Source organism: Neoarius graeffei, chromosome 14 (assembly GCF_027579695.1).
Source record: "Neoarius graeffei isolate fNeoGra1 chromosome 14, fNeoGra1.pri, whole genome shotgun sequence".
Taxonomy (NCBI): Eukaryota; Metazoa; Chordata; class Actinopteri; order Siluriformes; family Ariidae; genus Neoarius; species Neoarius graeffei.
The window spans coordinates 70332249-70358248 of NC_083582.1; the positions used below are offsets into that span (position 1 = coordinate 70332249).

The 26000-nt window shown below is 40.8% G+C and overlaps 1 protein-coding gene across 1 annotated transcript in view; it reads left to right on the plus strand.

The window, feature by feature from the left end:
• LOC132898574 (disintegrin and metalloproteinase domain-containing protein 12-like) overlaps window positions 1-26000 on the plus strand; it is a 326512-nt gene that overhangs the window by 168299 nt on the left and 132213 nt on the right. The window contains exons 7-11 of the mRNA XM_060940283.1: window positions 10112-10177; window positions 16337-16408; window positions 17208-17377; window positions 18063-18147; window positions 23967-24115. Coding sequence (XP_060796266.1) covers window positions 10112-10177; window positions 16337-16408; window positions 17208-17377; window positions 18063-18147; window positions 23967-24115 — 542 coding nt within the window. The remainder of the gene's footprint in view (window positions 1-10111; window positions 10178-16336; window positions 16409-17207; window positions 17378-18062; window positions 18148-23966; window positions 24116-26000) is intronic.

Consider the following 26000-nt stretch of genomic DNA (forward strand, 5'->3'; position numbering starts at 1 on the left):
CACCATGGGTACTTTTTTTTTTAGGCAAATATACACATCATACATGAAATGCATTCAGCATTTGTTTGACTCAGGTATAGTGAGCAATATTATCATCAACATTATTTTGCAATAGAAGCTCAAGATCAGCATATTGTATGTCATTAAAGGAGAACTGAAGTCATTTTTAAACTTGCTTTATTTCTTAATTAACGTGTTATTCAATTACGTTTTTGGTTTTAGTAACCTTATATCGTGACTCGTATTGGCAACTAATTGCAATTAAATATTATACTTATCGGCCTATCCGTTTTTTATCAAAATCCTTCTCACACCATGTGGCGCCAATCTCCGTTTCTGTAGCCCTCGGCCTCTCACCTATTACATAGCTAGGGTTATAGTGGGGGGCTAGTCCTCTGGTAACCACATGAGTTTGACTCCCCACTCGCATCTGTATTGCAGCGTGCCTTGCCAGACGGCAGTAGGTACCTTTTTTTTATGATAGGCTTTGGTATGACCCGACCATGAGTAGAACTCACGATCTCCCAATCAAGAGGCAGACATGCTAACCACTAGGCCAACTCGTGGTTGGCCTAAGCACTTAAAGGGGAACTGAAGTCATTTTTAAACTTGCTTTATTTCTTAATTAACGTGTTATTCAATTACGTTTTCGGTTTTAGTAACCTTATATCGTGACTCGTATTGGCAACTCATCTCATTCTCATCTCATTATCTCTAGCTGCTTTATCCTGTTCTACAGGGTCGCAGGCAAGCTGGAGCCTATCCCAGCTGACTACGGGCGAAAGGCGGGGTACACCCTGGACAAGTCGCCAGGTCATCACAGGGCTGACACATAGGCACAGACAACCATTCACACTCACATTCACACCTACGGTCAATTTAGAGTCACCAGTTAACCTAACCTGCATGTCTTTGGACTGTGGGGGAAACCGGAGCACCCGGAGGAAACCCACGCGGACACGGGGAGAACATGCAAACTCCGCACAGAAAGGCCCTCGCCGGCCATGGGGCTTGAACCCGGACCTTCTTGCTGTGAGGCGACAGCGCTAACCACTACACCACCGTGCCGCCCTGTATTGGCAACTAATTGCAATTAAATATTATACTTATCGGCCTGTTCGGTTTTTAGCCGTGTTGAATTTAGTTCGTTTGGTCCACGGCAGGTGTCGCTTATCCGCGCGATCTTCATGAGACTTGTGCGAGACTTCGAAACGTGAAGGGTTAGCCAGGTGTCAGTGCCGCCATTTTGAAAACTGTTCTCCAAACAAAAAATTGCACAAAAACGAGTTTAAATGACGATTACTGCCTACTTTTTTCAAACTTTCCTGATTGCTATCAAAACAAACAAAACTTCCGACTTGATCAGCATTCGAAAGACGGCGCACGCGTCTTTTGACAGCGTTGGCAGATGTTGGTCGCTTTGATTTCCGCTGTACGTTTTACTTCCGTCCTATGATGTCTCGCACAGGTCTCAACAAATCTCGTTTACAGCCATCGCTTTGACATATGGACTGATATATTACAGAGCATATTTCAAACACTCCTAACTTGCTATAGCAGCGACAAAATAGCGATCAAAACGCATTCCTGTATTTAATAAAATGAGAAATAGAATTTTGATAATGAAAAATTTGCCTTCAGTTCTCCTTTAAGTGACACTTATCGTAACTTTAATATATAATAGATTGAGATCTTGAATAAATGAATTCCATAGGGATGAAATGGCAAGAATTCCTTCACTCGATCAGGGATCAAATCAGGCAGTTTTCTGTCTGCTCTCTACAGTTTGCTCTTGACATCAGATATTATGCTAATATGCTTTGACACACGATGAAGACATTTCCTCTTAAGCATGCCTAATGTATGGTGGCCGGGAAGGGCAAAACAAAATCACAAAATATGAAACACTTTTACGTTTTATAAAACAAAATTACATTAGCAAAACACTTTTACCGAGGACAAAACAAATTTACATCTTAGAAAACAAACTGACAAGATGTAAAACACATTTACTCGCGCTGAGACAAATTTACAAGTGGCGGAACACTTTTTTACCAGTCCTGAAACAAATTTACAAACAAAAATCTTCACGGAAGGGGAATGTACAAAATGCCGCAAGCGACCCGGAAGTGACAGAGTGAGCAGTCAATTCGTGTTGTCTTCTAATGAGTTTATGGTGACGGAACGTCGACTGTGACCAAATGGTGTTTTGCCCCTTTTGTGGAAAACACATGAATCGCTTAACGTAGTTCGTGTGGACGGTCTCTAGAATTTTTAAAGGACACGAACCAAACAGAAGGACCAAGTGCATAGGGAACAAGACAATGGCTGTGTCCGAAATCACTCACTCATTCACTACTCCCTACTCACTATATAGGGAATTCTACAGGGTGTCCCAAAAAAATTTACTCACTCTTTAAATTACAATAAATGCATTGTTTATTGACTTAGAAACAAGATTAATGCATAAATGCATGTTTACAAATGTTCAAACTGACAACCACCAGCGTTCCAACCACAGCCAATATCGCGGACCAGTAGATTCAACAGCGTTACGAATCATTTCATCTGGAACTGCAAGACATTGTCTTTCAATTTCCTCTTTTATCTCATCAACTGGCGGCACGGTGGTGTAGTGGTTAGCGCTGTCGCCTCACAGCAAGAAGGTCCGGGTTTGAGCCCCGTGGCCGGCGAGGGCCTTTCTGTGTGGAGTTTGCATGTTCTCCCCGTGTCCGCGTGGGTTTCCTCCGGGTGCTCCGGTTTCCCCCACAGTCCAAAGACATGCAGGTTAGGTTAACTGGTGACTCTAAATTGACCGTAGGTGTGAATGTGAGTGTGAATGGTTGTCTGTGTCTATGTGTCAGCCCTGTGATGACCTGGCGACTTGTCCAGGGTGTACCCTACCTTTCGCCCGTAGTCAGCTGGGATAGGCTCCAGCTTGCCTGCGACCCTGTAGAAGGATAAAGTGGCTAGAGATAATGAGATGAGATGAGATCTCATCAACTGTTGCTGGTTTTGAGCCGTAAACCTTATCTTTAAGATATCCCCATAAAAAGAAGTCCATTGGGGTGAGGTCTGGGGAACGCACAGGGAATTCAACACTACCTCTTTGCCCAATCCATCTATAGCCTAGGTCACAACCGGACGTACAATTTTTTGGCCGTGCGATTTTTGGCGTTTCCCAAATCGCTGCGTTTTTTTTGTTCATGGAGAAAGATGCACGTTGGCTGTAAGTTTGTCTTGCAACCTGAAAAAACGTAAGCGCCCGTAGAGTTTGTTTGACATGACAAAGAACCTCTGCGGCCGGTCTACAGCTCGAAAATCAGCATGTCATACGCGCGCCCTCCGTGCGTTTCTTGCATTTTTTGCACGTAGACTGGCCATAGGAGCACGTATGGCCGGTTGTGACCGAGGCTTATTTGGAAAATGTGAGTACATTTTTTTGGGACACCCTGTATATAGAGGACTATATAATGAGTAGTGAGTGATTTCGGACACAGGGAACATGAATTGACTGCTCACTCTATCACTTCCTGGCCACCGTACTTCCAGATTGCTTGCGGCATTTGCGGCATTTGGCACTTGGTCACTCTTTAAATTACAATAAATGCATTGTTTATTGACTTAGAAACAAGATTAATGCATAAATGCATGTTTACAAATGTTCAAACTGACAACCACCAGCGTTCCAACCACAGCCAATATCGCGGACCAATAGATTCAACAGCATTACGAATCATTTCATCTGGAACTGCAAGACATTGTCTTTCAATTTCCTCTTTTATCTCATCAACTGTTGCTGGTTTTGAGCCGTAAACCTTATCTTTAAGATATCCCCATAAAAAGAAGTCCATTGGAGTGAGGTCTGGGGAACACACAGGGAATTCAACACTACCTCTTTGCCCAATCCATCTATTTGGAAAATGTGAGTACATTTTTTTGGGACACCCTGTATATAGAGGACTATATAGTGAGTAGTGAGTGATTTCAGATACAGGGAACATGAATTGACCACTCACTCCATCACTTCCTGGCCACCGTACTTCCAGGTTGCTTGCGGCATTTGGTACATTTCCCTTCCATGAAGATTTTCATTTGTAAGTTTGTTTCGGGACTGGTAAAAGTGTTCCGCCACTTGTAAATTTGTCTCAGCGCTCGTGAAAGTGTTTCACGTCTTGGCAATTTGTTTTCTAAGATGTAAATTTGTTTTGTCCTCGGTAAAAGTGTTTTGCTAATGTAATTTTGTTTCATAAAGTGTAAAAGTCTTTCATCTCATCATCTCTAGCCGCTTCATCCTTCTACAGGGTCACAGGCAAGCCGGAGCCCATCCCAGCTGACTACAGGCAAAAGGTGGGGTACACCCTGGACAAGTCACCAGGTCATCACAGGGCTGACACATAGACACAGACAACCATTCACACTCACTTTAGAGTCACCAGTTAACCTAACCTGCATGTCTTTGGACTGTGGGGGAAACCGGAGCACCCGGAGGAAACCCACACGGACAACATGCAAACTCCGCACAGAAAGGCCCTCGCCAGCCCCGGGGCTCAAGCCCAGGACCTTCTTGCTGTGAGGCGACAGCGCTAACCACTACACCACCGTGCCACCTAAAAGTCTTTCACATTTTATAAAACTATTACATTTTATTTTGCACGTCCCAGCCACTGTACTAATGCAACTTTTTGTTTTGATCGCTATTTCGCAGATCATGTCACGGCTCTGGAACATTTTCTGTGTCAGGTTCTGTCTTGCACCAATGGTTTTGGTGAAATGCACAGTTTTCTGGACCAATATTCTGGACCAATTTTATGTTTTTTTTTTTTTATATGAAAGCATGTCCCTTTACACACTCATCCAGAAGGGTAATTTTGCACAAGGCCATCTGTCTACAGCAGAAAAAAATAAAATAACAAAACACATCTGGAAAAATCCCAAGGGAGTCTGGAGCCAGATTCGTGACGTTACCTGCGGAAGCGCCAGCAGGCTGCGCAAGCTTTGCACGGTTTCAGTGCACAGCCTGTGTAGACCAAGCGCTCCCATTTCTCTCTCATTGTCCGGTCTTTTGGGAAATGATGAGTACTAATCCCATCATGATTGGTGTTGCTACACCGTCCTACGATACAGCTGTTAACCATTTTAATAATTACGCAATAACGTTGAAGAAATTTGCAGAAAACCACCAGGTCGTTTTCTCATAAACAAACCAGCGCTGACGTAGGATTCAGAAGGAGGCGTCCCGCATGCGACGTCACGAAAATCAATGTTTGCCGGGAAATCTAAACGCCAAGCTTTTTCAGAGGCGGACCAATTCGCCTCAAATGGCTTGATTTCAACTGAATTTTTCTGGTATTGTGCAAGATAAAAAAAATTGCAGAGAATGCAGAATGTTACAGATATTTGACCAAAGTTTAATATAAAATAGGAGAATTACATTGATCTTGCTCCTGAATTTACCCGTGATATGCACTTTAAGAGCAGCAACCACAGTCGCTCTCGTTGTGAAGGATACCGCTCATGTACACATAATGTTATGTCCATGAAAGAGATCAGGCACTGAAAACACTCATCAAGGTGCCGTAGAATGCAGTTATTCAATATTTTAAATTTTGTCTTATGTCTAAACAGAAAATATGTGAATTACTTTGGGGCAAAAAAAAAAAAAAAACAGATTCAGTTTTACATTACAGGCATTTAGCAGACGCTCTTATCCAGAACAGCAGTTGGGGGTTAGGTGCATTTGCTTAAGGGCACTTCAGCCATTCCTGCTGGTCGAGGGAATCAAGCCAGCAACCTGCTGAGCCCAAAGCTGCTTCTCTAACCATTAGTCCATAGCTTCCCTCACATTTACAACCTGATGATTTGGCTTGAGACTGAAACACATTGTATTCCCTTTTTTGATGAGGTTATCAACATAATGATGAGCTCTTCTGTGATTGGCTGCTTTGCAGCATGATTGCTTACACTGGCAATGCAATAGCCAGGGTTGCCAGATATTTAAACATTTATCCTACAAAATCGAGTTATACATGAGCTGAGAGCCGACAAGGCGCGTAGCACCGAGTCGGCTATAAGCCGTGTACAACGAGATTGAGTGGAATAACTGTTTTATTCCATCCACATTCACTGGATTTTGAGAAACAGAGCATTTTTATTTTAATTCTTTGCAAATTTGATAAATAAAAACTTTATGCAAAATGTCCGACAAAATCATTTTCGCTTAAAATGTAAACAAACCAGTGAAATGGCAGTCGTAATTTATGAAAAATGCGATGATGATAATAATAATTCTTGAAAAATAAAATGCATTCTTACCATCAAATACTTTTATTCCATATTTTGTTGCTTTTTGAAATATTTTTTGGGGATTTGTTTTCGAATAGTTTTTATTTTCTCCTCAGTTGGTTCAGTAACACACGCCGCCATTTTGTTTTTCTCTACTCATGGTATATGAGCTGATAGCCTAGTAGTAGAGGAGCCAATCAGAGCGCATGATCGCTCATATCCAGTGAATGTGGATAGAATAATTTCTGATATATCTCAGTCAAGTAGTGATTTAAATATCTCATCCAGCGTAAAGCAGCTCTCAAAGCAATCTGAACTGTTGCAGATTTCCGATAAAAACTCAAGCAACAAAGGAAATTTCTACAGTCTAAATGTTATTAGAAGCACAAATTGGCCTAATATTTAGTGTGTCCACTTCTTGACCGGGAGATGGTGAGCTCTACTAGCAGTCGGGTCATACCAAAGACCATCATAAAAATGGTACCTACTGCCATCTGGTGAGGCACACCGCAATACAAATGTGAGTACGGAGTCAAACTCTTGTGGTTACCAGAGGACTAGCTCCAACACTGTAACCCTAGCTACAGTATGTAATAGGTGAGAAGCTAAAGGCTAGAGAAATGGAGATTGATGCCACTTGATGCCCCTTAAGGGCCTGGTTAGTACTGGGATGGGAGACTGCCTGGGATGACCAGGTGCTGGCATAGAAAGGACTTAAACGTTATTAGTAATTTGCCCAAATTTTAATAATATCAATCTGGCAACCTGTCGATATGGTGATGACTCTCAGCAACATGTCGAAATCGCAAGTTAGAACAGATATCTCTTTAAGCAACAAAACTAGTTAGCTTCTGAGTTATGTCTTGCTGATGAAAACTAGCATGCGGGAAGGCCATGGCTTAAAGGTTAGTGATGCAGCTTTGGGACCAAAAGGTTGCCAGTTTAATTCCTTGGACCAGCAGGAATGGCTGAAGTGCCCTTGAGTCAGGTCAAGTTTATTTTTATAGCACTTTTAACAATAGACATTGTTGCAAAGCAGCTTTACAGAAATTTCAAGACTTTAAACATGAGAGAATTTTATTCCTAATCTATCCCCAATGAGCAAGCCTGCAGCAACGACATGAGGAAGGAACCTTGAGAAGAACCAGACTCAAAAGGGAACCCATCCTCATTTGGGTGATAACGAACAACGTGATTATAAACAACTTGCTACTATAACAGTGTCCTATATAGTCTCGAAGTATAACTGTGAAACCAGGAAATTCATTATAGTTTTCATATGAAGTCTGTTTTGTTGATGTTATAAACTGTTCATTGATGGAAACTTGAGTGCAAAACTGTTCATGACAACTGCAGTCCTAAAGTTAACAAGTCAACTGAAGTCCTCAGCCATAAAAGCATTACTGTAAGTGTCCAGAGCAAGGCATCTAACCCCCAACTGCTCCCCAGGCTGTTCTGGGGATGTTTCATTCCCTCTGGATAAAAGCGTCTGCTAAATGCTTCTAATGTAATATAAATCAGAGATTTGCTTGACGGGGTGGCACGGTGGTATAGCAGTTAGCACTGTCGCCTCATAGCAAGAAGGTTCTGGGTTCGAGCCCAGTGGCCGGCGAGGGCCTTTCTGTGTGGAGTTTGCATGTTGTCCGCGTGGGTTTCCTCCGGGTGCTCCAGTTTTCCCCACAGTCCAAAGACATGCAGGTTAGGTTAACTGGTGACTCTAAATTGACCGTAGGTGCGAATGGTTGTTTGTCTCTATGGCCAAGTTTACATTAGAACGTATCTGTCTCGTTTTCTTCGCGGATGCACTGTCCGTTTACATTAAACCGCCTGGAAACGCCGGGAAACGGGAATCCGCCAGGGTCCACGTATTCAATCCAGATCGTGTCAGCTCCGGTGCTGTGTAAACATTGAGAATACGCGGATACGCTGTGCTGAGCTGTAGCTGGCGTCGTCATTGGACAACGTCACTGTGACATCCACCTTCCTGATTCGCTGGCGTTGGTCATGTGACGCGACTGCTGAAAAACGGCGCGGACTTCCGCCTTGTATCACCTTTCATTAAAGAGTATAAAAATATGAAAATACTGCAAATACTGATGCAAATACTGCCCATTGTGTAGTTATGATTGTCTTTAGGCTTGCCATCCTTCCACTTACAAGTGGTAAGTGATATGCGCTGGGATCACACACACAGCGGCTCAGTCCCGAATCACAGCTTGTGCACTTCACTCGCGCGCTCTGTGAGCTGCGCAGGGCTGGAGTGCGCACCCTCCAGAGGACACTCGCTGTTCAGGGCGGAGTGATTTGGAGCACAGGATGCCTGCAGAGCCGAGCGTATCCGTGTATTGGTGTTGCTGTGTGCACACAAATCGTGTATTGGTGTTGCTGTGTGCACACTAATCGTTTTGAAAACGTTAATCTGATGATCCGCTGATACGATCTAATGTAAACATGGGCTATGTGTCAGCCCTGTGATGATCTGGCGACTTGTCCAGGGTGTACCCCGCCTCTCGCCCATAGTCAGCTGGGATAGGCTCCAGCTTGCCTGCGACCCTGTACAGGATAAGCAGCTATGGATAATGGACAGATAATTGTCTTTGATTTGACTTCAGCTGTCAAAGAGTGAATAACACATGACTACAGCATGACTATTTACAAGTTTCATTTGTGATGATAGTAAAGTTGGAACTGCACCGAACTTCAGTATCAAACACTGCTTTTTCGATATTGTCCAAATTTTGAGAAACCATTTGGAGTGAAATGTGCTGTTGTGCATCCAGATGCAGTGGCTCCATGCTCTCCATACCAATGAGATTCATACTATTCACATATCTTTATTATCTTAATGCTAAGTTTAGTCGCCAGTAAGAATCATTCATATAACTACGAGGAACTGCTTACCATCAGATGAACATCAGCTTTAACGTTAATCTTTGCAGCCTTTCTTAGTTTGAGACAATGTTAGAAAATCACGCACAAGGATTTGCAATTTATTAAATTACTTAGCAGATGACATTGTCTCATGCATACTGCGAGCTGGCCTAGTGGTTAGCGTGTCTGCCTCTTAACCAGAAGATTGCAAGTTCTATTCGTGACCATCATAAAATTGGTACCTACTAATGTCTACCAAAGCATGCTGCAATACAGATGTGAATGGGGAAGTTAAACTCTCGTGGCTACCAGAGGACCTGTAACCCTAGCTGGAAAGGTGAGAGGCTGAGGGCTATTGAAATGGAGACCAGTGCCACACCCTTAAAGAGTTGGTTAGTACTGGGATAGGAGATTGCCTGGGAAGACCAGATTCTGGCATGAGAGGGATTTTGATTATGTAATGCAACTTTGTAGTTTCCATCTTGCTTATATTATACACTATCCTTATGTTAGATCAAAAATACTATCCAGCAAAAACCTTGCTTTGGATAATTAGTACCCAAGAAAATAAAGTTTTTAAAGAGCCCTTGTACTGAAGCACTTACAAAATAATTGCGGTAGGACGTAATGGTGGCCTTACAAAGACATCATTTAAAAAAAAAAAGCTTCAGAACACTCTTTGGTTTTAAGGAAAGAGAAAGTGCACTTGTGTTTTTGCTTTGAAGAAAAGCCTTTTAAAACTGCCGTGTATTTTGGCATTTTGTTAAATCGGTCCTTTAGAGATGAACCTGTGTGCCACTTTATTTCTTTTTTATTTTGTCTGTTTTTCGCTTCGCTTCTCAACCTCGTTTTCACCTCAGCATTTTACTTTCAGTCTTTGCTGATTCATTTACCTCGAACTCCTCTCACTTCTTCTTCTTCTATTTTTCTTTACTCTCTCTGTCTCTCTCTGCAGTACAAGAGACAAGCCCAGAGCAGCACTAAATATGTTGAACTGATCATCGTAGCAGACAACCGAGAGGTATGGAACTAAAAATACACTTTCAGCCATTTTTCTTTAACCGTAAAGTGCAAAGTATATGAAGATGACCTCTTTTGTCAAGCAAGAAACAAACGTCTCTATTGGTTTTCACAAACATTGGCCTTGTCTCTTCCTTGTTCTCTGGGAATGCAGAAATGGTGTCACTATAAGGTCACGGTCCTCTAAATCTAAGGTCTGGGTTGTGCCCTCTGTTCTCTTGTTTGGGTGTTGAGTTGAGGAGGAGGCTGTTGAAACGCAGCTGTTGATTATTTTGGTAAAAGAAGGGAGTTCATTCATGCGGCTCAGTTGGGTGAAGGATTGTTTAAGTAGCACTTTAGTGTCATTAATCTGGACTATGACAAGAAAAGAAGACCTCCAGCTGCAGCTACTTGACCCTTGCCTAATTTGTCTTTTAAAATTGGACTTCATGTCCTCTAATGTAGTACTTGAAAATGATTTTTTTTTCAAATCGGTCCCAGCTGAAACTATCAGGTGGTACTTTCTCTTGGCATTTTAATACAAAATCTGACCTATTAGTGCATTTGGCCAGATTATTTCATGGTTCATACAGCTTCTCGAAGTTGTACGACTTAAATATTCTTGTTTGAAATGATAAATAAATGTCTAGACAGGGATATACAACTCCAATTCCAAAAAGTTGGGACACTCTGTAAAATATAAATAAAAACAGAATGTGAAGATTTGCAAATCATGGAAACCTTATATTTCATTGAAAACAGTCCAAAGACAACATATGCAATGCTGAAACTGAGAATTTTTTTTTTGAAAAATATATGCTTATTTTGAATTTGATATCAGCAACACGTTTCAGAAAAATTGGGACAGGGGCAACAAAAGACTGAAAAAGTTGTGTAATGCGGGGGAAAAAACCCCCAAAATATAATTTGGTTAATTAGCAACAGGTCAGTAACATGATTAGGGAATAAAAAAAGCATCCCAGAGAGGCGGAGTCTCTCAGAAGTAAAGATGGGGAGGAATTCATCGCTATGTGAAAGACTATGTGGGCAAACAGTGCAACAATTTAAGAATAACGTTCCTCAATGTAAAATTGCAAAGAATTTGAGGATCACATCATCTATGGTCCATAATATCATTAAAAGATTCAGAGAATCTGGAGAAATCTCTGTATGCAAGAAACAAGGCTGAAAACTGACGCTAGATGCCTGTGATCTTCAGGCCCTCCGGAGGCACTGCATTAAAAGCAGACACGTGTCTGTAGTGGAAATCACTGTATGGGCTCAGGAACACTTCAGAAAACCATCGTCTGTGAAAACACTTCATTACTGCATCCACAAATGCAAGTTAAAACCAGATATAAACAATATCCAGAAACACCGCCACCTTCTCTGGGCCCGAGCTCTTTTATGACTGGGGCGAAGTGGAAAATTGTCCCGAGGTCTGACGAATCAAAAGTAGAAATTCTTTTTAGAGATCATGGACACCACGTCCTCCAGGCTAAAGAGGAGAGGGACCATCCGGCTTGTTATCAGCGCACAGTTCAAAAGCCAGCATCTGTGATGGTATGAGGGGGCATTAGTGCACATGACATGGGTAGCTTGTACATCTGGGAAGGCATCATTAATGCTGAATGATATATACACGTTTCAGAGCAATATGCTGCCATCCAGACAAAATCTTTTTTAGGGAAGGCCTTCTTTCTTTCAGCAAGACAATGGCAAACTGCTTTCTGTATATATTAAAACTGCATAGCTACAGTACGTAGTAAAAGAGTTCAACGGCTAAACTGGCCTGCAGTCCACACCGGTCTCTCATTTAATATGACAAAGGAGACCCTGAACTGTTGAGCAACTGAAATTGCATATCAGGCAAGAATGGGACAACATTTCTCTTTCAAAACTACAGCAGTTGGTCTCCTCAGTTCCCAAACATTTACAGAGTGTTGTTAAAAGTAGAGGTGATGCAACACAGTGGTAAACACGCCCCTGTCACAACTTTTTTGAAACGTGTTGCTGACATCAAATTCAAAATGAGCATATATTTTTCAAAAAACAATAAAAATTTCTCAGTTTCAACATTTGATATGTTGTCTTTGTACTATTTTCAATGAAACATAGGATTTCCATGATTTGCAAATCTTCAACTTCTGTTTTTATACATGTTTTACACAGTGTCCCAACTTTTTGGAATTGGGGCTGTATTTGTTTCCATTAAAAGTGGACTAAATAACAGCATTTAGGAAAAGATCAGCATTTGGTCCTTACTTTGAGTTAAGGTTCTCTTGTGTCTCTTGTGTGCCCATTGCGTTTATATTACCGGATGAATTCCGGCTGTAACATTAATAGCTAAGTTTAACCTGATCTTATAACACAGCTAAGCACATTAGCAGGCGGTAGATGCCTTTTGTGGATATCAAATGTTTCCTGTTTGCGAACATTGCACCATTATCCCTTACAGCCAGTTCAAGTTGGCTAGAAATTGGAAGTCAGGGGTTAACGTTCAAGCAAAGGCCCAACACGCAGGAATCATACAAAATGTTAAGCCAGAAATAATTGACAACATTCTCACAGTCTCTTACATAACATAGGTGAGTTATTTTCATTTTTTAGAGTCACATAGACACAGTGAATTTTTTTTCTCTGCATTTAACCAATCACAAGTGAGCAGTGAACACACACACATACTCAGAGCAGTGGACAGCAATCAGGGAGCAGTTTGGGGTTAGTTGCCTTGCTCAAGGGCACTTCAGCCATGAAAGTAGAAGGAGGGGAAAGTGCTGTTCATTCACTCCCTCCACTCACACATTTTTCTGCTGGTCCAGGGAATCAAACAGACAACCTTTTGATTCCCAAGCTGCTTCTCTAAACTTTAGGCCATGGTTGCTCCATATATTTATATACTTATAAGTGTACTACAAGTTTATCCAAGTTTATTCCATGTGTGCTGGTGCATTGTGGTGTTAGGTTGAGTCACAAGCATTGTTCAAACAACACACTCGATCTGTGATTGAGAGCTCACACTTACAGCACAGCAATACAGCTGGTGTTTCCCCACAGACCTGGCAAATCGGGTGGAAATGGGCAGGCTGAAATATAAAAACGGGCTCCACAAAAACATGCCAACAGAACACAAAGCATCACAACTAATCACATAACACAACTGTGCATGAACACAAAACACAAAAAAATAGCCTCAGTGAGGCTGTAGCTCATACCGGCCGCTATTTTTGTGTGTGAGTTTGAAATCCGATCAATTCTATGGGAGGAGTAGCGATTTTCATGAAATTGCATATGACCCCTGTATAGCTGAATCCATGGCAGGTGGCGCCACCTGGTGAACAATTCTTGTTGGAATATGTCTTTAGAGTCTTCTGGGTGAGTTTCAGTGAAAATGTCTGAGCAGTTTACAAAGAGTAGCGTTCAATGTGACGAGCCACCCAAAAATTTCAGACACCCATAAAATCGTAAATATGATAGGTGGCACCACAGTCCGGACAACATTTATACATACCAACCTGGGGAACATTCCATAGAGTTTGATCAAAATCTGATCACTCCTGTAGGAGGAGTAGCGATTTTCATGAAATTGCATGTAACCCCTCTGTAGCCGTATCCATGGTAGGTGGCGCCATCTGGTGAACAACTCTTGTTGGAATATGTCTTTAGAGTCTTTTGGATGAGTTTCAGTGAAAACATCCCAGCAGTTTACGAAGAGTAGCGTTTAATGTGACGAGTCACCCAAAAATTTCAGACGTCCATAAAATCGTAAATATGACAGGTGGCGCCACCATCTTGGCAACTTTTATGTACACCCATCTGGGGAACATTTATATGTGAGTTTGATCGAAATCCAATCTGTCGTGTAGGAGGAGTAGCGATTTTTGTAAATTGTGGCTGGACGACGGACGGATGACGCGTGATCTCATAAGCTCATCCGGCCTCGCCTACGGCCGGATGAGCGAATGACATCAAACATTAAAATAATGAGAATCCTACTGAGGCTTGTTAATATGTAAAGTGGCACTTGCTCCTAAAAGCACAGCAATGCTACAATATATTTGGAGCAAAATACACTAAAAGTACTGGCTTGAATACATTTTAAAAGATTTTAATCCCAGTTAACGTAAAATTTCTATTAACTTGATGAACTCTTCTTTGTTTTTGTCTTTAAATGTGCTGTATACTATAATGAAAGGTAACAACTCTTCAAACTAATCAGTGAACAAAACCCTGCAAAAGTCACTCCAAACTTTTGTTTAATGGATGGTCCAATCATAATAAGACCAGGTTGTGCTTGGGTGATCGCATACTTGAAATCGTGATGATAACACAGCGAGGATGGTACAGATAATGTGGTGCCTTCATGTATACCAGAGCAAGCACCCTTATATTTGCGAATTGATAATGTCCGTGCTTTATATAGTTGAATTTATAATACAGGGCGAAAAAATATATATATATTATGTGAGATGTAAATATCCCAGAAACTTCATAGTCTAGGCAAATGAAACTGAACAAGCTTAATGTTGAGCAATATAAGAAAACCCAAAGAAAATTAAAACTTGTGTGCCAAATTCTAGTGCTTTTTTTTTATTAAAGATGTATGCTTTACAATCAGAAAAAGAACAGTTCAAAGAAATCACTGAAAGTTCAAATATTGCCATGACATTCATATCCAAGATGACATTCATGCCACTGTATGCAAACTTCTGACCACAACTGTATAATATGCATTGCATATAAGATTGAACACATAATATACGAAATATAAAGAGTAAGTATTAAGGAAGAAATGTAGGTTACACACCCCAATACCTGCACACAGACATATCCGTAGAAATAAATAGCAATAAATAACAGTAAATAGCAGGGTACTGATATAGTATATTGCACAGTTGTTTTTTTTAACATATGCTACGTGTATGGTAAGGTACTGATAATTCAGTATCTTGCACAGTTATTTTATGTATGGCACATTGTTAGGTTGCTAGGTGGTGGGAGTTGTACTAACAGCAGTGCATATTATGAGACAGAGTTCAATGCTTTGATGGCAGAGGGGTAAAAGCTTTTCTGGAGTCTGGCAGTGCGAACCTTAATGGACCTGTACCACCTTCCAGAGAGCATCGAGGTGAAGAGGTGGTGACCAGGGTGCGATGAGTCCTTGATGATGTTTATAGGAACCGGGACCTGTAAATGTCCTCTAGTGAAGGCAGCTGAGTGTTGATTCTCTGTGCTGATTTGATGACTCTCTGTAGAGCCTTTTTGTCAGCCTGAGAGCAGCTGGCATACCAAACTAAGATGCCATAGGTGAGTATGCTTTCCACAGCGCTGCGATAGAAAGACACCAGCAGCTGCCTGGGCAGATTGACTTTGCATAGTGACCTCAGGAAATAAAGCCTTCTTCACTAGGGAGATGGTATTGACAGTCGATGTGAGATCCTGGGAGATGCGTGTACCCAGGAATTTGAAGTTGGACACTCTTTCCACGATATCTCCTCTGATGTATAAAGGGGCAAGTTCCTCTTTCTGTCTCCTGAAGCAAATGGCCAGCTCCTTTGTTTCGGAGGTGTTGAGCGCCAGGTTGTTAGTGGATAAAACACTTAGCTTTTATTCTAAAAATGTGTAAGAATACAGTATTTAGGTAATCAGTGAGCTTGTATATAATAAAGTGCCTATAGTTCAGTCGACAGTCTCGCAGTAAGAACCCTCCTTGATCATACCTTACTTAACCAGAGCAGAAAATCGGTAACCCGAAGGGACAAGACTTATGGTATTATAATCTAGAAGTTTCTCCACTCATCAGTAGGGCTTCATTAGTTGTGCTGAGAAATAAAATGAATAAATGTTACGCAAATCTTTCTTGGAATGGCAAGCGCAAACGAGACTTAAAAGGTTCAGCAGTTTCTGATTAGAGCTACAACCCACGACTCGCAACCCTAAAGGCAGTAATCATACAGAACATGGAAGAAACTTTTCCATTCTTTGATTCTGCACAACCTCTTTTATATTCCCTCGGCTGATGGCCCGAAACAAGCTCAGCATGTTCAAGCTGCCAAAATATGAGAGAGAGCCTTAACATCTGTGCTGAAGTGGAGCTTGGAACTGGACATTGGAAAATTGTTTGCCATATGTGACATGCCTCATTTGAGTAGTGTAAAACATACATCTTTTGTTATTTCAGTATCAGAAACAGGGCAAGGATCTGGAGAAAGTGAAACAGCGGCTGGCTGAGATCGCCAACTATGCGGACAAGGTAAACCCAAATAAAATGCCAACGCAGCATTTTGCTGTAATGTGCAGTCCGAGGCTAGAAGAACAGAGCCCAATACAGTAGCATGTTTTTCCCCCTTTCTAACACACCTGCTCTGATTTAATATCTATCAAGTTCTTTACCCAGATAGCACACCTATGTCGGCCCGACGTTGGCACACCGTCGGCTGTGCTGACGGTCCATCAGGGGTATGACCAGCTGCCCTTTGTCAGGCCAACGTCGGCAAGCCGATAAAGGGGAAAAAACTAAGATCTTGTTACTCTCGTGTGTCCTGCCACCCGCGAGCCGCTGGTGGTCCAATAACAGACCACCAAATGTGTTTGCCGCTCACTGTCGCTAGCGGGCCGCTGGATTCTGAAAATATTCTGCAGATTCTGAAAATGAAAAGTTACAATACTACCCTGCTGTTGTTATAATTGAATAATCTTTTGAATAAAAAAATATGAGAACAATTAAAGTGAATATCTGCATCCTTTTGTTTTTTCCTTTATTGGCTTGCTGACGTCGGCCCGATGAAGGCCCGCTGGTCATACCTCTGGTGGACCGACGTAGGTGTGCTATCTGGGTTATTTTTATGCTGCGCATGTAACATGATTGCAAAAGTGTTAAGACTTCAACCTGCCATCCATCAATACTTAGATATAACAGTTTTAATCAGCACTAATCAGAAAGCCACACTGGCTTTACAATTCAGTGCACAAATATGACTAGAGGTAAAACCAAGTCTGGGAAATAATTGCTTTCAAGAGCTTGTTAACACCGAACTCTCCCTCTGTTTCAGTTCTACAGAGCACTGAATATCCGTGTGGCCCTGGTTGGCTTGGAGGTGTGGAGTGACTCAGACAAATGCCCTGTCTCTCAGGACCCATTCACCACACTGCATGAGTTCCTGGACTGGAGGAAACTCAAACTTCTACCACAGAGACCACATGATAATGCCCAGCTTATCAGGTCAGGAGACAAATCCTAACTTAATCTTCTGCCTTGTTCTTTACTCAGAGGACAATCTAGTGCAAATGCAAGTGCATGTTAAAGATTGATTACACACCAAAAAGGGTCTGTGATAAGTTCAGCTTATTAGAGGAAACTAAAACTAAGTAGTAAAAGTGTACACCTTTCAGTAAAAGTGTACCCTGTCTACAGTAGATTAGGGTTATATTGCCCAACCTCTGGAGCCAGGCCTGGGGGTGGTGTCTGCAGATGAAATCATGCAAGGTAAGATGGTTGCCCAGAATGGCAACGTCTTCACGGCATGTGCAATGACAGTCAGGTATGTAGCAGGCAAAGATGGACAGCCTTAGATGACGTAAACCCTTGCAATGAAAATCCAGGACTTGCTGGACAGATTGTATCTCATAGTTAGCTTGGGAACATCTGGGGATTCCCCAAGAGGATCTGAACTCTGTGGCTGAGTAACGAGACGCCTGGACTGAACATCTCAGCCTGCTGCCACCAGAAAAGGAGAATAAACTCATCAACTCTGAACCTGTTGGAACACTAAGCTGTGCATAGTTCTGCATAGGAACTGTCAAGGTATAAAGGATGGAAAACTAAGATGAGTTACAGTACTGTTGGATCTACTGGGATATGCATGTTTTATCAGTATGTAAATCTGTATTTCTGTCTCCATCTGCAGTGGGGTGTATTTTCAAGGCACCACCATTGGCATGGCTCCTATCATGAGCATGTGTACGGCCGAGCAGTCAGGGGGCATCGTCATGGTGAGTGGCATTTCTGTAGTGTGTGAAACAAAACTTATGTTCATTAATTTAATTGCATGATGTGAAAAGACATTTTCTTGGTTTACTTTGAATTTTGTGATTGTATGATGTATGTGTAGTAATCATTAAAAGAAGTAGATTTCCATGCAGTTGATGCAAGGTGACTGTTCATAACATAGGAGTATAAATAAAGACTGGAGAGTGTGTGTTAGTTAGACTGGAGAGGCTTTGTTTGACTTTGGATTGCTTTTTGTGTATGATCTTGGACTGTATTGAGTATCTGATTTGTGTATGATCTTGGACTGTGTTGAGAATCTGATTTGTGTATGATCTTGGACTATGTTGAGAATCTGATTTGTGTATGATCTTGGACTGTATTGAGAATCTGATTTGTGTATGATCTTGGACTCTATTGAGGATCTGATTTGTGTATGATCTTGGCCTGTGTTGAGAATCTGATTTGTGTATGATCTTGGACTCTACTGAGAATCTGATTTGTGTATGATCTTGGCCTGTGTTGAGAATCTGATTTGTGTATGATCTTGGACTGTGTTGAGAATCTGATTTGTGTATGATCTTGGACTCTATTGAGAATCTGATTTGTGTATGATCTTGGACTGTTTCGAGAATCTGATTTGTGTATGATCTTGAACTCTATTGAGAATCTGATTTGTGTATGATCTTGGACTCTATTGAGAATCTGATTTGTGTATGATCTTGGACTGTGTTGAGAATCTGATTTGTGTATGATCTTGGACTCTATTGAGAATCTGATTTGTGTATGATCTTGGACTGTTTCGAGAATCTGATTTGCGTATGATCTTGAACTCTATTGAGAATCTGATTTGTGTATGATCTTGGACTCTATTGAGAATCTGATTTGTGTATGATCTTGAACTCTATTAAGAATCTGATTTGTGTATGATCTTGGACTCTATTGAGAATCTGATTTGTGTATGATCTTGGACTGTGTTGAGAATCTGATTTGTGTATGATCTTGGACTGTGTTGAGAATCTGATTTGTGTATGATCTTGGACTGTTTCGAGAATCTGATTTGTGTATGATCTTGAACTCTATTGAGAATCTGATTTGTGTATGACCTTGAACTCTATTGAGAATCTGATTTGTGTATGATCTTGGACTGTGTTGAGAATCTGATTTGTGTATGATCTTGGACTCTACTGAGAATCTGATTTGTGTATGATCTTGGACTGTGTTGAGAATCTGATTTGTGTATGATCTTGGACTCTATTGAGAATCTGATTTGTGTATGATCTTGGACTCTATTGAGAATCTGATTTGTGTATGATCTTGGACTGTGTTGAGAATCTGATTTGTGTATGATCTTGGACTGTTTCGAGAATCTGATTTGTGTATGATCTTGAACTCTATTGAGAATCTGATTTGTATATGATCTTGGACTGTGTTGAGAATCTGATTTGTGTATGATCTTGGACTGTTTCGAGAATCTGATTTGTGTATGATCTTGAACTCTATTGAGAATCTGATTTGTGTATGATCTTGGACTGTGTTGAGAATCTGATTTGTGTATGATCTTGGACTGTGTTGAGAATCTGATTTGTGTATGATCTTGGACTCTATTGAGAATCTGATTTGTGTATGATCTTGGACTGTGTTGAGAATCTGATTTGTGTATGATCTTGGACTGTTTCGAGAATCTGATTTGTGTATGATCTTGAACTCTATTGAGAATCTGATTTGTGTATGATCTTGGACTGTGTTGAGAATCTGATTTGTGTATGATCTTGGACTCTATTGAGAATCTGATTTGTGTATGATCTTGGACTGTGTTGAGAATCTGATTTGTGTATGATCTTGGACTGTTTCGAGAATCTGATTTGTGTATGATCTTGAACTCTATTGAGAATCTGATTTGTGTATGATCTTGGACTGTGTTGAGAATCTGATTTGTGTATGATCTTGGACTGTGTTGAGAATCTGATTTGTGTATGATCTTGGACTCTATTGAGAATCTGATTTGTGTATGATCTTGGACTGTTTCGAGAATCTGATTTGTGTATGATCTTGAACTCTACTGAGAATCTGATTTGTGTATGATCTTGAACTCTATTGAGAATCTGATTTGTGTATGATCTTGGACTGTATTGAGAATCTGATTTGTGTATGATCTTGGACTCTATTGAGAATCTGATTTGTGTATGATCTTGGACTGTATTGAGAATCTGATTTGTGTATGATCTTGGACTCTATTGAGAATCTGATTTGTGTATGATCTTGGACTGTATTGAGAATCTGATTTGTGTATGATCTTGGACTCTATTGAGAATCTGATTTGTGTATGATCTTGGACTCTACTGAGAATCTGATTTGTGTATGATCTTGGACTCTACTGAGAATCTGATTTGTGTATGATCTTGGACTGTGTTGAGAATCTGATTTGTGTATGATCTTGGACTGTGTTGAGAATCTGATTTGTGTATGATCTTGGACTCTATTGAGAATCTGATTTGTGTATGATCTTGGACTGTTTCGAGAATCTGATTTGTGTATGATCTTGAACTCTACTGAGAATCTGATTTGTGTATGACCTTGAACTCTATTGAGAATCTGATTTGTGTATGATCTTGGACTGTATTGAGAATCTGATTTGTGTATGATCTTGGACTCTACTGAGAATCTGATTTGTGTATGATCTTGGACTCTACTGAGAATCTGATTTGTGTATGATCTTGGACTGTATTGAGAATCTGATTTGTGTATGATCTTGGACTGTGTTGAGAATCTGATTTGTGTATGATCTTGGACTGTGTTGAGAATCTGATTTGTGTATGATCTTGGACTATTTCAAGAATCTGATTTGTGTATGATCTTGAACTCTATTGAGAATCTGATTTGTGTATGATCTTGGACTCTATTGAGAATCTGATTTGTGTTTGATCTTGGACTGTGTTGAGAATCTGATTTGTGTATGATCTTGGACTCCATTGAGAATCTGATTTGTGTATGATCTTGGACTGTGTTGAGAATCTGATTTGTGTATGATCTTGGACTGTGTTGAGAATCTGATTTGTGTATGATCTTGGACTCCGTTGAGAATCTAATTTGTGTCTGATCTTGGACTGTATTCAGAATCTGATTTGTGTATGATCTTGGACTCCACTGAGAATTTGATTTGTGTCTGATCTTGGACTGTGTTGAGAATCTGATTTGTGTATGATCTTGGACTGTGCTGAGAATCTGATTTGTGTATGATATTTGAGAGTCTAAACTCTGGACTGCAATATTAATGTTGAGATTTGGAATCCCTCTTAAACTGGAAATGGCTGAGAAATCTGAAATTTCTGAGAAGATCTCTGTCATTTTGGTGACTCGGTTCCTACAACTTCATATAAGCACAGTGCATTCTGTAAGCTTTGTGTTATGCCTGTTCATGGATCCAACCAAGCAACTGCAAACTTGAAACAGCTCTTCATAAGAGTGACTTATACTGGTTATGGACCAAGCCATTTGAAAAATCAGAGATTTGAATTATTTATATATGAACTACGCTTCTACACAAGAATCCTACACAAGTTAAGGATTTCATATCCATTTCTAATAAATGTTGCTGTTGATGTTGGGTATTTGCCAATGCAAATAAAATTGCTTGTGTTTATGTTGTTGAATGTGTAAAACATTCACATGCATTTCTGAATGAATGAGACTCATTATTTTGTGGTTTGAGACATCATGTAGCATGTGGTAGCATTTATCAAATCAAACTGGTAATAAACAGTATTTTCATATCTTTATCATGGCACCAGTGTCTGTTATATACTGCTCACTCATCATTCATCAATTGTTAATTTAAAGTTTTCAGTTTTATTAGCTCATCCGGCCAACAGGCGATGAGTTTATGCCATCCTGTGTTGTCCGTGGTCCGTCCATCTTCCGTTATCCATTGTACACATTTCACAAAAATTGCTTCTCAATTCTTCACCGATTTTTATTCTTTTTGGCAGGAATGTAGGTCTGCCTGGGGTGCATATGGCTTCTACCCAAATTTGCATAATTGCAATTAATAATGAAGATATGGAGTAATTAAGCCCTAACGAGCAGTTTCCACACAAATCACTTCTTCTCCCTCAATTCTTCACCGATTTTGATTCTTTCTGGCATGAAGGTAGGAGCACCTAGGATGCATATAACTTCGACCCAGATTTGGGCCAGAGTGAGCTACGCCATCGTTGACGGTCTCATTATCAAATCCAAATTCCAATTCCATGTCCTTGTTTCAATTGGAATTGTTGAGTTGGTTCCTGAATTGACCCCAACCCTAATATTCATAAATATGGTTATAATACTGCTCCCCACCCTGTGTACACCTGCTTAAGACATTACGGCATGATTGTCTAGAGATACTTCTCATAAATCACCTGAATGTATCGATTACAAGAGTCCTGGCCGTTACTTTCTAATGAGGCAGAAGAAATAAACGGTCGGCCGGCCAGGGACGCATCATATCCACAAGAGAGGAAGAAAACTTGCTGGTGGGAGTGATGACTAAAGAGGATACAGGCATGTAATAGAGCCCTTACCCTGTTCTCACTGTAGATCTTTGTTAGGTCATTAGGACTTGGCAGCTCTAGAATGAAAGTGCCATTCCCTGTCGGGGCTGAAATGTCTCTCCCAGGTTATCCCATGTTCTCGTCTGTTTCCCAGCTGATTGGTTTTTGCTTGGTGCACATGCACAAACTTTGGCAGGATGATTAAAGGGTAGTGTGCCCCAGTCTGCCTCCTGCGTTACAAATCAGTCTGTTTCACTGCACACATCAGTCTTCAGACTTCCCCTCCACAACTCCTGCTGCTGCCGCCGGCAGGAAACTCGGGCTGGAGCCATTCTGGACTACAAGGAGAGCTGTTTCTTCTTCTTTTCCCAACATTAAAAATTAAGGGAAAAACAATCATCCTTGACAGTGCCAAAAGATATCAAATGTTTACTTACATAATGTGTGTTTTATGCATTTGTTCTTTCAGAGGATGCTTTCTATCATTTTCTGAAGACAGATTTCATGACGAATGTTTTTAAAACTTGATTGACCGCATAAATGTCTAAGTGTGTCTATGTGTTTTGTTTTTTGTGTATGTCAGGTCTCTGGTATTCTGTGTCGGGGGGTGTTATAGCTTGGTCAGGACCAGATGTCCCTACAAGGATAGGAATATCCAACGGTTCTGACCTCGTGATGATAGTTGGCTGTTCCCCATGATTAGTGCATTAATATCCAGTATAATGTTTGTTTACACTTTCTACTGGACAATCTTTTGGATACATATTCCACACAAGGTGTCATAGGACTCAGGAATATTGTAGCTACACACAAACACAAAAAGCCCTAATCAGCTTTTTATTAGTGGAGACTTTGCTTAATGGTGCATTTCATTTCAGCAGTACAAAAATTTTGACTTATGCCTCTCTAATGGGTTTGTGAAAAAGTAATTACAGAGGCTGGTAGTGCCTGCATTTTAGTAATTAATGCCTTCATGTGAAACATCACTTTGCTACTTTCAGTTAAAAGAAAACAAATGCACATGTGGAGATGTTAAGAATGCAATCTAAAGAGGGCAGCAGGAGTGTAATTGCCCCTAACCCCTTCTCCGAAGCAAACGCCGGGGCATAATTGGGTTTAGTCGCTTGGAAATATAAGTAATTGCTCTTTGGAAAGCGTGTAAGTGCTTTATGCGGTGCCATGCTGTGAAGACATTGATTTATCTGTAAACATGTGTAGATGCAATTAATAATGACTCCTGCTTTATCATTCTTTCTGTTTATTTTGTTTTGTCTCCCTCCACCTCTCAGGACCACTCTGATAACCCCCTTGGAGCTGCAGTTACTTTGGCTCATGAGCTGGGACACAACTTTGGAATGAACCATGACACACCGGAGCGGGGATGTGGGTGCAGGGTGACAGCGGACAGAGGGGGCTGCATCATGACTCCTTCAACTGGGTGAGTCTGTTTAAGGACTTGGGTAGATCTGTGACAGGATCAGGTTTCATGTTAGATGGCACATCAAGACCTCACTGTATTCCATTTTTAAAAGATTTTAAATCCACACCAATTGCATCAGCGGTGCATTAGAGGAGTGTCAAATTTAAGCCTACACACCACACTGCTTTTATTTTTTTATGTCACATGCATACTTGACCCACACTTTCTATATGCTGGTCAATAAACTACTAATGTATGACAAGATCATGATTGTGCAACCTGTAGTTGTGTAACAAAGTGTATATGGGACATTGTGTACAGTGGTGCTTGAAAGTTTGTGAACCCTTTAGAATTTTCTATATTTCTGCATAAATATGACCTAAAACATCATCAGATTTTCACACAAGTCCTAAAAGTAGATAAAGAGAACCCAGTTAAACAAATGAGACAAAAAATATTATACTTGGTCATTTATTTATTGAGGAAAATGATCCAATATTACATACCTGTGAGTGGCAAAAGTATTTGAACCTTTGCTTTCAGTAGCTGGTCTGACCCTCTTGTGCAGCAATAACTGCAACTAAACGTTTGCGGTAACTGTTGATCAGTCCTGCACACCGGCTTGGAGGAATTTTAGCCCGTTCCTCCATACAGAACAGCTTCAACTCTGGGATGTTGGTGGGTTTCCTCACATGAACTGCTCGCTTCAGGTCCTTCCACAACATTTCCATCGGATTAAGGTCAGGACTTTGACTTGGCCATTCCAAAACATTAACTTTATTCTTCTTTAACCATTCTTTAGGAGAGCGACTTGTGTGCTTAGGGTTGTTGTCTTGCTGCATGACCCACCTTCTCTTGAGATTCAGGTCATGGATAGATGTCCTGACATTTTCCTTTAGAATTTGCTGGTATAATTCAGAATTCATTGTTCCATCAATGATGGCAAACCGTCCTGGCCCAGATGCAGCAAAACAGGCCCAAACCATGACACTACCACCACCATGTTTCACAGATGGGATAAGGTTCTTATGCTGGAATGCAGTGTTTTCCTTTCTCCAAACATAACGCTTCTCATTTAAACCAAAAAGTTCTATTTTGTTCTCATCTGTCCACAAAATTTTTCCAATAGCTTTCTGGCTTGTCCACGTGATCTTTAGTAAACTGCAGACGAGCAGCAATGTTCTTTTTGGAGAGCAGTGGCTTTCTCCTTGCAACCCTGCCATGCACACCATTGTTGTTCAGTGTTCTCCTGATGGTGGACTCACAAATATTAACATTAGCCAATGTGAGAGAGGCCTTCAGTTGCTTAGAAGTTACCCTGCGGTCCTTTGTGACCTCGCCGACTATTACACGCCTTGCTCTTGGAGTGATCTTTGTTGGTCAACCACTCCTAGGGAGGGTAACAATGGTCTTGAATCTCCTCCATTTGTACACAATCTGTCTGACTGTGGATTGGTGGAGTCCAAACTCTTTAGAGATGGCTTTGTAACCTTTTCCAGCCTGATGAGCATCAACAACGCTTTTTCTGAGGTCCTCAGAAATCTCCTTTGTTCATGCCATGATACACTTCCACAAACATGTGTTGTGAAGATCAGACTTTGATAGATCCCTGTTCTTTAAATAAAACAGGGTGCCCACTCACACCTGATTGTCATCCCATTGATGGAAAACACCTGACTCTAATTTCACCTTCAAATTAACTGCTAATCCTAGAGGTTCACATACTTTTGCCACTCACAGATATGTAATATTGGATCATTTTCCTCACTAAATAAATGACCAAGTATAATATTTTTGTCTCATTTGTTTAACTGGGTTCTCTTTATCTACTTTTAGGACTTGTGTGAAAATCTGATGATGTTTTAGGTCATATTTATGCAGAAATATAGAAAATTCTAAAGGG